The sequence below is a fragment of the Eleutherodactylus coqui genome, chromosome 2, assembly GCF_035609145.1.
Source record: "Eleutherodactylus coqui strain aEleCoq1 chromosome 2, aEleCoq1.hap1, whole genome shotgun sequence".
Taxonomy (NCBI): domain Eukaryota; kingdom Metazoa; phylum Chordata; class Amphibia; order Anura; family Eleutherodactylidae; genus Eleutherodactylus; species Eleutherodactylus coqui.
Genome location: NC_089838.1, coordinates 334,868,130 through 334,880,663, shown reverse-complemented (window position 1 = coordinate 334,880,663; position 12,534 = coordinate 334,868,130). Strand labels below are relative to the sequence as shown.

At 42.1% G+C, this 12,534-nt stretch overlaps 1 protein-coding gene across 1 annotated transcript; it reads left to right on the top strand.

Annotated features, from left to right (window-relative positions):
* Positions 1–2,368: 2,368 nt before the first annotated feature.
* On the top strand, positions 2,369–3,130 carry LOC136610387 (olfactory receptor 11L1-like). Its single transcript, XM_066589618.1, has one exon. The coding sequence runs from the start codon at positions 2,369–2,371 to the stop codon at positions 3,128–3,130; it is 762 nt and encodes a 253-aa protein (XP_066445715.1).
* The last annotated feature ends 9,404 nt before the right edge of the window (positions 3,131–12,534 follow it).

The following is a 12,534-nucleotide window of genomic DNA, read 5'->3' as shown; positions in this document are numbered from 1 at the left end:
AGTGCTGGACCTTCATCATGTCAGACCATAAGATGATGGAACTCTGGCAAGATTTTTGCTTATAAAAAAGTGCATTTTATAATCTGAAAATGACCATAATTCTCAAATTGTATTGTTAGATTATATTACATTTAGTAAATTTTATTTGTTTTGCATTATTTTCTTTGTTCTGTGATCTGGGTATCTTTTTCATGGGAATACCTAAATTCACTTTATTGACTTTTATATGCCCCCCCCCCCCCCATTTCTGCACCCATTACTAATTATTTTCTCTTGATGCATAAAGACAAAGCTTAGAAAGCCCTCTACTTTAGGATATCTTGTTTCATACACCTTATTATATAATTCTGAGTTATATGTGAGAAAGGCTGTCATCTATGAAGAGCACCTGTCACTCCGGAGGACCTGTCCTGTACTGTATTACACAGACAACCCATTAATAGAACTGAACTTCATTTAGTGCTGCATTTTTCCTGTGGTGGAGCTGCAGAGAAATTCAACATATTTTATGGTTTCAATATAGATGACAGCTGATCTATGGGAGTCCAACAGGTGGACATTTTATGATTAGCTGATTGTTAAAGGATCGTTCAAACAAGTAGGTGTTGTCCAAAGCAGAGACACTTAACCCTTTCCAATCCAATTTGTATCCTGATTTTCCAAGGAGGCTTACTCTTTTTCTGGTGTTATACAATGGCGCTATCTGCTGGCTAAAGCCAGTACTGCATAAGGTGACACGTTGGAAAGGCTCCGACAGCAGAGAGGCTGGCAATATACAGTAAGAGAACCCCGACGGACATCTTCCAACATCGGAGCTGTACAGCCTTAAATCATAATGTCTTTAGACGTCAGACAATGGATTGGAAAGGGTTAAAGGAGTTGTCCAGGATTAGAAAAAAAGGTCTGCTGTGATTGTATAAACAGTGCCACTACTGCCATAGGTAGTGTCTGGAATAGCATCTCATTCCCATTCAAGCTAGACTGCAATATTAGACACATGACAGAAAATGGTTTATGCAATCATATCACACTCTTTTTTTTGTAATCATGGACAACCTCTGCATTTATATTTATATTTCCAGGCAGAAATAATATCGATGACCTATCCACCGCTCGGGATCCCGGCCATTCGGCTGATTGGGTGGCAGCAGTCATTGTCGCTATACACAGGGGTCTTTGCAGAAACTGCTGCTCTGCCCCCTGTGTAGTGGACAGTGATTGCAATTGTAGATGCAGCTCCCATTAAATCCAATGGGACCCCAGCCTGTATTCACAAGCTCCAGCCAGACCCCTGTTTATCACATCACTGGCTGCAGGAACCAAACCAGCTGATAGGCCAGGGTCCTGAGGAAAGGTCATCAATAATATTTCTACCTGGAAAACCCATTAAAGCCAGACTATGGCTATCTAGGCCATTTCACATATTGTGTTTTATGATACTAGATTGACCCATGACACCAAAATCATCTTACAAAAGGTCAGGCAAAGGAGTCAAAATGTGGTACAAAAAAAAGCCTGTAGCCTTATATTAGATTACAAATTTTAATTTTTCCTTTCACATAGCTTTAAGAGGGCTTTTGCATTTTGAAAATCCCTTCCTGGTTATGGGGGTTCATAAATCCTGCTTCCACAATGACTGTGATTTGTTCATCCAACACTGCACTGATTGGCTGAGCAGCATTGTATGAACCAATAAGAACCATCATGTCGTGGAGGCGGGATTTATAGATTGGCTGAGCTGCAGCCACTATACGTAACATTGAAACTTTGATGGGCCCAACAGGTCACTGAATGTATTTACCTCAGATTTTCGGATTTGACAGTGGTGGTGAAGAACTAGCAGCTCAAATGGCATCAAAATCATCCTCCTAAGGTGAGGCAAAGTAGATAAAGAGTGGTGCACAAAATGCCTGTAGGCTTTTTTGTATTAGATGAAGGCTAATTTCTTTGGGTGCATGGTGCATTCCAGTCATGGGTAGCACATTGTTTAGTACAGCTTATTGATGTGCTGCCCCTGTACATACCATTGTTACTAGTGGCTAATACAGATGTACCCTGGCAATTAGCAGTACAAAAATATGCTATCTGCAGCCAAGATGCACTTTGCACAAGCCGCCTTTAGACTATTCTAAGTACAGTCTATGACACAGCTTTGCTTTGCATTATTTAATCTATTGTACATAAAAAACTGACTTTCTTACAGAACAATCTTACAGCGGGCACAGAGTTTTTCCTCTTAGGATTTCAAGGCAGCCGAGATTTAAGAACTTTTCTGTTCTGTTCTGTCCTCATTGTTTTTTGTGCTACAATATGTGGAAACCTCCTAATTATCTTCCTTGTGTCGTCAAACAAGAACCTCCATACTCCAATGTACTTCTTCATCTCACAACTGTCCTTCAGTGACATCCTGTTATCTACAGATATTGTCCCCAACATGCTCTACATCCTACTGAATAATGGGGGGACCATTACTTTTATTGGCTGTTTCACTCAGCTCTATTTCTTTGGTCTCTCGGAAGCATTTGAATGTTTTCTCCTCACAGTGATGTCTTATGATAGATATGTGGCCATCTGTAATCCCCTTCGCTACACCTCCATCATGACAATGGGTCATTGTGAGAAGTTGGTCACCACCTGCTGGTCATTGGTCATCTTAATTTCAATCATGGACACCATAACACCATCAACTTTAACATTTTGTGGACCAAATATCATTGACCATTTCTTCTGTGATCTTATTCCTCTACTTGACATTTCATGTTCTGACATCATCATTGTCCAACTTCAAAACTCCTTCCTGAGCATTCCACTACTTATCATCCCAATCATAGTAATCGTAGGGTGCTATGTTAACATTATAGCTTCCATCTTGAAGATCCAATCCAATATCAGTAGACAGAAAGCCTTCTCCACCTGCAGCTCCCACCTCATTGTGGTCTCCATATTCTACTGCTCTTTGTTCGCCGTTTATTTCTTTCCAACCAAAGAGCAAACCTCAACCATCAGTAAAGTCCTATCACTGCTATATACAGTGTTTACTCCATTGATCAACCCCATTATATACAGTCTGAGAAATAAAGACATTAAAAAGGCCGTACAGGAAACACTTCATAAATGTACACCCAAGTAGCCAAGCTGAGCTTGAGAATGTGTCAAGATAAAGTTCTCATGTAGCATAAACTATGTTAATATCAATTTTGTTCTTTAGTGTCAAGGAACTATTAAGACTTGATAGCATAGGGGCAAAAAGGTAGAGATTGAATGACGCTAATCCTGATAACAAAGCAGTACATGACTGCACTATGGTCATACAAAAACTGACTCTTTTTTCTATTAAACAAATTAACAGAAGAATTACGCGTTCCATGCCTGAACCGTGCAGTTCTCCAGATTCAAATGTCACATCGCAAATGGCAGCATTTAACCCCTTCCTTTGCAGCTGTAAATAGAGATTTGTGTTTTCTTGTTATGTTGTGTTATGCTGTTTGTTAGTACTATTGCTTAAAGAGAGCGGTCGGATGAAGGGAACAGGACTATAAGCGGGAACTGGATGGAAGGGTATTTCAGAAGCTGTAAAGCTACCGTTATGCAGGGCAATTATTGCCCAAATTATTGCTGGAAACTGCTAATTTGGATGAAAATCATCCCATGTATCCACCAACACGGCACTGAGTGAGAAATTGTTCACTTGTTGGAGTCGCTTGTTTGTTTGTTTTTTAATACATCTTATTGAGAAAGAATGGATTGTTGCAATGTCACATTTTTAAATATCATACAAAGTCTCATCAAAAGATACTTATAGCTGATAAACAATTTCAAATAAAAAAAGAGTTTAATTGATTTTTTTTTATTACAACCCTCACCCACCCCCATAAGCATAAATGGATAATAGGTGGCTTTCAGATATGGAAAACCTCCAATAAGGTTTTATCTAAAAACTCAATGAGCTTATGTGATGTTAACACAAGGTAGAATAATAAAGTGGGGAATTTACCCACTTTCCCAATTAACAGTACATTTTGAATAGTTCCTATGCATACTTGCTAATGTATCCTACAACCTGCAAGTGTTGCTAACATAGCCAGTGAGCTCAGATATCACAGGAACCCTAAAGATTTTCCAAAATTTTGCAATCAATGTTTGTGCTGCTACTAGGACATGGGAGACAAGCTCAGAGACAAGCTTTCCCTGTTTCCCTCCTGACTCAAGGAGGGAAGTTACTCAGTAAAAGCCTTCTGAAAGGCCCCTGGGCTGTCTTGGCAGAATGCCTATCAAGCCATCCGGGTGGGGTAGCTTGATAGACTGCCTGACTGCCTGCCCGATCGCAGTATGATGTAACGCTGTGGCATTATATCATACTGCAGAAGCAATCAAAGCATCCCTAGTTGTTGTCCCCTCTGGGGACTAAAAAAAAAGAAAAAATAAGATCAATAACGTTTTACAAATTGTTAACTCCTTAGTGACCAAGCCTGTTTACGCCTCAAAGACCAGGCCAAATTTTGGAAATCTGACAGGTGTCAATTTAACATAGAAAAACTATAACAAAGGTTTTGCATTGCCAAGTAATTCTGACATTGATTGACACTGTTTTTTAGCCACGTATTGCACTTCATTTAGGTGGTAAAAATAGACCGATAGAATTTGTTTATATTTATTAACCGGGCCAGAATTGGGAAACTTTTAAAAAAATTGTAATTTTTTTCATATTTTCAATTGCAATATCTCAAATATGTTCAAACACACTGTACACATTTTTGATAAGATATATATTTCCATCTGTTTACTTTATTCTGGATGCGCATTTGAAAAACTTTAAGTTTTTGTTATCCATTTAGAAGACATACAAATTTAACATTAATTATTAACATTTTAAGGGAACACTTTGTTTTCCTACACCAAGCCAAGTTGGCAAAAACTCACAAATGTCAATATGATAGATACCCCCACAAATGACCCCATTTTAAAAACTACACCCCTTAATATACTCACTTAGGGCTGTCATGAGTGTTTTGACCCCACAGTTTTTTTTCCCAGGAGTTAATGCAAGGTTTTTTTTTGTATAGTGTACATGAAAACAAGGATTTGCACCCCAAAATGGATACCCCTGTTTGTACTATGATCAGAAACTTACCTACTGTGGCCCTAATCTTATGTCTGTATGCATAACAGAGTCTGAAATGAAAGGAGAATTGTGTGGCTTTCAGAACAGACATTTTGTTTGATGGTGTTTCAGACAACATAGCACACTTGTAGAGCCCTTAAGCAGCCAAAACAACAGAAAACCACTGGAAATGACCCCATTTTAAAAACTGGACCCCTTAACAAATTTATCTAGGGATGAATTGCATATTTTGACTGCACAGTTCTTGAATGAATCTTAGCAAAGCAAGAGAAAAAAATTAAGATCTTCAATTTTTTTGCAATTATGTCATTTTAAAAACAGTTTTTTTGTAGAGCACAGATATGAATGAAGACTTGCACCCAAAAAATGGATACCCCTGTTTGTCCTGTGTTCAAAAAAACATACCCATTGTGGCCCTAATATTATGTCCGTATGCACAATGGGGCCCAAACTGAAAGGAGCAGCTGGTGGTTTTCAGAACAGAAATTTTGCTTGAAGGTGTTTTAGGCCCCACACTTCAACAGCCAATTGATGGAGGGCCCCCCAAAAATTGCCACATTCTGAAAACTGGACCCTTTAACAATTTCATCTAGGGGTGTACTGTGTATTTAACACCACATGTTTTATGAATGAATGAATCTAAGCAAAGCAGAAGGAAAAAAAAATGATTTTCATTTTTTTTGGAATTGTTATTTTAAAAACTGTTTTTTGTACAGCACAGATATGAATGAAGACTTACACCCCAAAATGGTTCCCCCCGTTTGTCTCATTTTCAGAAACGCACAAACTGTGTGGTTTGTCCGAAGACAGGGGTAGTTGCGGAGGCCGCGTAATGTACTGCAAATAACTGCATACTCACACAGGCGGTCATGCGCAGTACACCTTTTTTTGTTTATATTTCCCGCACTGTCGCTTAGCGATGACACGGGTACTCAATGTAGTTGCTTATGGGCTGAGGGTATATCCGTGAACATACAGCAAAATGGGCTCAATGTCGTGGATATCTGCGGTAAAATAGAACATGCTGCGTTCTGTTTTCTTTGAGTGGATTAGGTAATTCTGACCCGCTAATGTGAGCTGAATTGTGTAATCCAATGCATTTGATTTATGTGCATATTACCGCGGATCAAACGCATTCGGAATATGCTATTTCTATCCAGTCGTGTGGGACTAGCCTAAGGTAGTTTGTTACTAGAGGTGAGCGAGCAGGCTCGGATAAGTCAGTTACTCGAGCGAGTCTCGCTCTTCTCGAGTAACTGCATTCTTGTCCGAGCGTGCTCGGGGGGGGGGGCAGTGGGGGATAGCGAGGGATAGCAGGGGAGAGAGTGAGAGCGATCCCTCTCCCCCCCCCCCCCGCTACCCCCCACTCTCCCTCACTGCCCCCCTGAGCACGCTCAGATAATAATGCAGTTACTCGAGAAGAGCGAGGCTCGCTCGAGTAACTGACTTATCCGAGCATGCTTGCTCATCTCTTTTTGTTACCTTTTTATTCTATCAATAGGGACCGCTCAACAAGGCCAACGGTCACTGCTCCAGGTTCTTGGCTACCTATGGTAGCTGGCAGCAAGGAGATTTACATGTGTCCGACATATTGCTGGCAGGCGCATGTGCAGAAGCTGGGGCAGGTCCGGGGAGGAGGATTGTGTTGGAGTTCAAATGTGGATGTCTCTGGTAAATCTCCTCTTACCAAATGTAGCGGTATGGGGAGATGAATCTTCAACTTTTTTTTTAACTTTTACGTGATTGCAATTATAAATCGGATAACAGCTATCACGTGACCAGAAACTTCTTACCGCAGCACCCAGAGACATCTCCAGGCTCTTGATTACCTTTGGTAGCCAGGAGCAGGGAGATTTTAAATTTACCAGATAATTCTTGACTTTTGCGCATCAGCTGCTTTTTTGCTGACAGGCGCATGTGTTGAAGCTGAGTAGAGTCCACAAATAAAGATCCAATCGGGAGACAAAGCTGGGGACCTTAGGTATGTAATTTAATCCATAAGAAGATATATTTTAACTTTTTAAACTTTTTTTTACACTTTTAAACTTTTCAGCAGATACAGCAGTCCCCAGTGACATCTCCTTGTACTCGGCTATATTTGACAGCACGTTGCAGTGAGATTTTAAATTTGCTAGGCTCTTTGGACCTTCTGCACATGTGCAGAAGCCTGTGGCCGGTTATGATCGCTACGGGACATCGCGTAGGATAGAGGTGAGTATTTTCAGCTGCCTCATGGATCTGATCCATGACAGGAGCTGGAACTTTAACTTTTTTTACTTTTTTTTCACCCATCGGTTAGTGGCAATCACGGGCCCGGGGACCCGTCACCATGGTCCCCAGTTCCATTTCCTGGGCCTCCTGGCATTATGCGCATGCAGCCCCCCCATGACAGTTGTAGGTTGTCGGCTACCTCCGGTAACATGAAGCTGTCACGTTCACAGCCCACATGTCTTTAATCCCCAGGGCAAGCATGTCTTTACAGCCCTGGGGATTAAAACCCACTAAAGCAGGACATCTATGGGGTAGTCAATAAGGGGTTAAAACCAAGAAAGTAATAAAAGTAAAAAAAAAAATGTGTTGCCATATTTATGCTAAAATAATGTAAATAATAAAACAAAAATACATATTTGGTATCACTGTATCCGTAGAAGTCCAGTCTATCAAAGTGATGCATTTTTTAACCTGTACAATAAACGTCGTCAGGAAAAAAGAAAAGAACGCCAGAAATGCGCTTTATTGGTCATCCTGTCTCAAAGAAAAAATTTAATAAAATGCGATCAAAAAGTCATATGTATTCCACAATGGTACCAATACAAACTACAGGACGACCCGCAAAAAATGAGCTCTTGCACAATTATGTCGATGGAAAAATAAAAAAGTAAATTAAAAGGAATGTGCCAAGATTGAAAATTTTTCATGCATAGCATAGGTGATGACTGTTTGGTCATGTCCGGCTGCTGAGATTCCCAATGATCACAAGAAAGGGGCTCTCTCACTCCCATACAAACAGAATGATGATCAAACATGTGCTACTGCTCCATTCATCTCTATATTGAATTTCCTGGAGAACACGAGGAGTCCCAGAAGATTGGAAAAGGACAAATGTTGTCCCTATCTTCAAAAAAGGGAAGATGGTGGATCCAGAAAATTGCAGGCCTGTGAGTCTGACTTCTATAACGGGAAAGATCTTTGAACTAATTATTAAACAGCATGAATGCAAGTACTTGGATGAAAATGGAGTAATTACCCAGAGCCAACATGGGTTTGCAACAAGCTAGTCATGACAGACAAATCTAATTTCCTTCTATGACAGTATCACTGATTTCAGAGAAATGTGTTAGTTATAGTTTATCTTGACCTTAGTAAAGCATTTGACAAAGTATCTCATACCATACTTATTTTAAAAAAATGGCCAAATATGGGATTGACAAGGCAACTGTTGATTCAGAACTGGCTGAGTGATCGTACGCAAAGAGTGGTCATAAATGGCTGCACATCCAAGTGGAAGAATGTATCAAGTGGGGTACCACAAGACTCTGTCCTAGGCCAAGTGTTGTTCAACATTTTTATAAATGATCTGGAGAAGAGAATTGATGGGGAACTTATCAAATTTGCACATGACACAAAGCTAGGAGGGATAGCTAACACTAGGGAAGAGAGAGTATTCAAAAAGATCTTGAAAAGCTTGCACAGTGGGCAGAATGATAGAAAGCAGAAATCCAAAGTTCTACATCTGGGCAAGAAAAATGAAGAAAGCACATATAGAATGGGAGGAATTGAGCTAAGCAGCAGCACATGTGAAAAAGACTTGGGTATAGTAATAATCTTTATTTGTATACTAATAGATCGTAGACTGAACATGAGTCAACAATGTGATGCAGCAGCCAAAAAGGCAAACACAATTCTGGGACGTATTAAGAAAAGCACAGAGTCTATATCACATGAGGTGATTATTCCCCTTAAAGGAGATGTCCCGCGCCGAAACGGGTTTTTTTTTTTTTTAACCCCCCCCCCGTTCGGCGCGAGACAACCCCGATGCAGGGGTTAAAAAAACCACCCGCACAGCGCTTACCTGAATCCCGGCGGTCCGGCGTCTTCATACTCACCTGCTGAAGATGGCCGCCGGGATCTTCTACCTTCGTGGACCGCAGCTCTTCTGTGCGGTCCACTGCCGATTCCAGCCTCCTGATTGGCTGGAATCGGCACGTGACGGGGCGGAGCTACACGGAGCCGCTCTCTGGCACGAGCGGCTCCATAGAAGACTGCTGAAGACCCGGACTGCGCAAGCGCGGCTAATTTGGCCATCGGAGGCCAAAAATTAGTCGGCTCCATGGAGACGAGGACGCCAGCAACGGAGCAGGTAAGTATAAAACTTTTTATAACTTCTGTATGGCTCATAATTAATGCACAATGTACATTACAAAGTGCATTATTATGGCCATACAGAAGTGTATAGACCCACTTGCTGCCTCGGGACATCTCCTTTAACTCTTCCTTAGTCAGACCTCATCTGGATTACTGTGATCAGTTCTGGGCACCCCACTTTAAAACAAGACATACACATACTGGAACAAGTTCAGAGAAGAGTTATCAAGATGGTGAGCGGTCTATAAATCATGTCCTATGAAGAACGGTTAAAAGTATTGAAAGTGTTTAGCTTGCAAAACAGAAGGCTGAGAGGAGACTTAAAGGGGTGGTCTCGCGAAATCAAGTGGGGTTATACACTTCTGTATGGCCATATTAATGCACTTTGTAATATACATCGTGCATTAAATATGAGCCATACAGAAGTTATTCACTTACCTGCTCCGTTGCTAGCGTCCCCGTCGCCATGGTTCCGTCTAATTTCGGTGTCTTCTTGCCTTTTTAGACGCGCTTGCGCAGATCCGTCTTCTCCCTTCTTCTCCCTTCGGCTCCGCTCGGCAGCATCGGCATGTTGGCTCCGCCCCCTTGTACGCATCATCGCGTAGCTCCGCCCCATGATGTGTGCCGGTTCCAGCCTCCTGATTGGCTGGAATCGGCACGTGACGGGGGCGGAGCTACGCGATGATGCGTACAATTAGTAGATGTCATATTGCTGCAACAGATGTGCCTAAGGTTTGATTTTTTTTCCTGATGGACTAGATCAGCAATACGAAGATTCCATTTTTTAACCCAAAGCTGCATCTTGATACTTTGAATAAACAATTTGAGAGCCTCCAATGGGTACCACACAAGGGAAAGGGTTTCAAAAATTTTAAAGAATTGCAATAAAACAAGCTACTCATTGAATGAGGCCCTTATTGTGGGAAATATTGGTATGGATAATTTGGGATTGACTAGGACTCCCACAAGGTGAGAACAGAGGAAGACCTTACCTACAGTGTATTGTTCTATGGCAGCTTACCACTTGAGGTGAATTTCACAAGTTTTTAGGGTGATACAAGAAAAATACATTGAAATATGCTGTTAGGAAGAAAACCACCAAATATGCTCAGAACATATAGCCCAAAGGATTAGGGAGCACTCATATGGGAGAATGCCCAGTTGACACTGGGTAAGTAGCTCCCTCCTCTAGGTCCTGGATAGCCTTAATAATAATAATCTTTATTTGTATGGCGCCAACATATTCCGCAGCGCTTACATAGACAGGGGGAATACAGAAAGACAAAAAGTACAAAAATTACAGAACCACGGTTACATAGTAATCAGTTGATGGAAACAGTAGGGGTGCGGGTCATGCTCTAACAAGCTTACATACTACAAGTAGTGGGGTGATACAGAAGGTAAAGGGCTGGAGATGTGCACGGTATGGCAGGGTGGAGAGTGAGGGATTCCATACACATAGACAATGGTCAGACATTTGGCCCTGTGACGACATAATCAGTATGACTGCAGGAGCGGTTTATGATGGCTAGCAGGGATTGCAGTCAACAGGTCAGGGAGCATGTTATCAGGCGGAGTACAGAGGGGTTTGTTTAGGGAATGCGGTATGCCTCCCTGAAGAGGTGCGTTTTTAGAGCACACCTGAAGTTCTGCGAGTCCTGGATTGCCCGGGTAGCCTTTGGTAGTGTGTTCCACAGGATCCGTGCTGCTCTGGAGAAGTCTTGGAGGCGGGAACGAGAAGTTCGAATTAAAGGGGCGCTCAGTCTGTTTTCGTTAGCAGAGCGGAGAGCCTGGGCTGGGTGATGGATTGAGACGAGGGAGGCAATATAGGGGGGCGCTGCGCTGTGGAGGGCTTTGTGGGTGAAGGTAGCGAGTTTAAATTGAATTCTGTATTTAACGGGCAGCCAGTGCAGTGACTGGCACAGGGCAGAGGCGTCCGAGTAGCGGCTGGACAGGAAGATGAGCCTGGCTGCCGCATTCAGGATGGATTGGAGAGGGTAGAGTCTGGTGCAGGGGAGGCCGATCAGCAACGAGTTGCAATAATCAAACCAAGAGTGGATGAGGGAAACAGTAAGCGTTTTTAGCGTGTCTACAGTGTGAAAAGAGCGGATTTTTGCGATGTTCTAGAGGTGCAGCTGACAGGTTCTGGCCAGAGATTGGATGTAGGGGGTAAATGATAGATCAGAGTCGAATATGACCCTAAGGCATTAAGTACACAGATGCGATAAATCCCAAGTCCACTACAGGCGGTACGAGTCCATACCAAATCCACGTTTACTGTCCATATTGGGGATCAAATTTATTTCAAAAGTAGTGAACCTTCATGCGGAGGGTTCAAGCTAATACAACGTGTTTCGGTTCTATAATGGAGTCTTTTTCAAGTATACAGTATATAGGCATAGGAAGGCTTTAAATAGTGTCTAGAATAAACATACCATACAGCAGAATTCTCCAGGTGCCGCTCAGTGTCCGACGCCATACCAGTGACGCTGCTACTTTGTGTGCAATATTGCCTGGAAATGAGAGAATGCTGCAGCAGGGAGTATAAAGGGATATTCATTAATAGGTGTTGGATTGCTTCCGTTGGAAAGGCCCAACTTTGAGCCTCTGGTGTCCAGGGGTCAGGTATTCAGGTCTCATGAATGCTATGGGCAACAATATAGACAGAAATTGGGAACCTTTTGGTCCCACCTGCCTTGATCATAAAAAAGGCTGTGTTTGCTCTTACGCCTCTGTGCCATCCCTGATTCCTGGTGAGAGGTGTATGTTCATTTTAAGCCTTTACTATGGATGAAATGCTAATGGGGGACTTGGGGTAATGTTGACCCTTCTGGATGGACCTCCAACAATTTTCAGTAACAATTGCAGGATGAAGACAACTGCTTGCAGCTACAACTCGACTTGTCCTTTCCTTTGCATGGCCTCTAAATGTTTTGGAAATGGCTGGGGGACATTGTCTTCATTAGAATAAGCCCCCATGTGATGCTGAAACCGATTGGATTCCACTACTTCAGGCCTAAGGTGAGGGTTATTTCCCTGAACTTGGA

Bases quoted from the DNA above. Each gene is read 5' to 3' on its own strand.
- LOC136610387 (XM_066589618.1), top strand. From the start codon at position 2,369: ATGTACTTCTTCATCTCACAACTGTCCTTCAGTGACATCCTGTTATCT.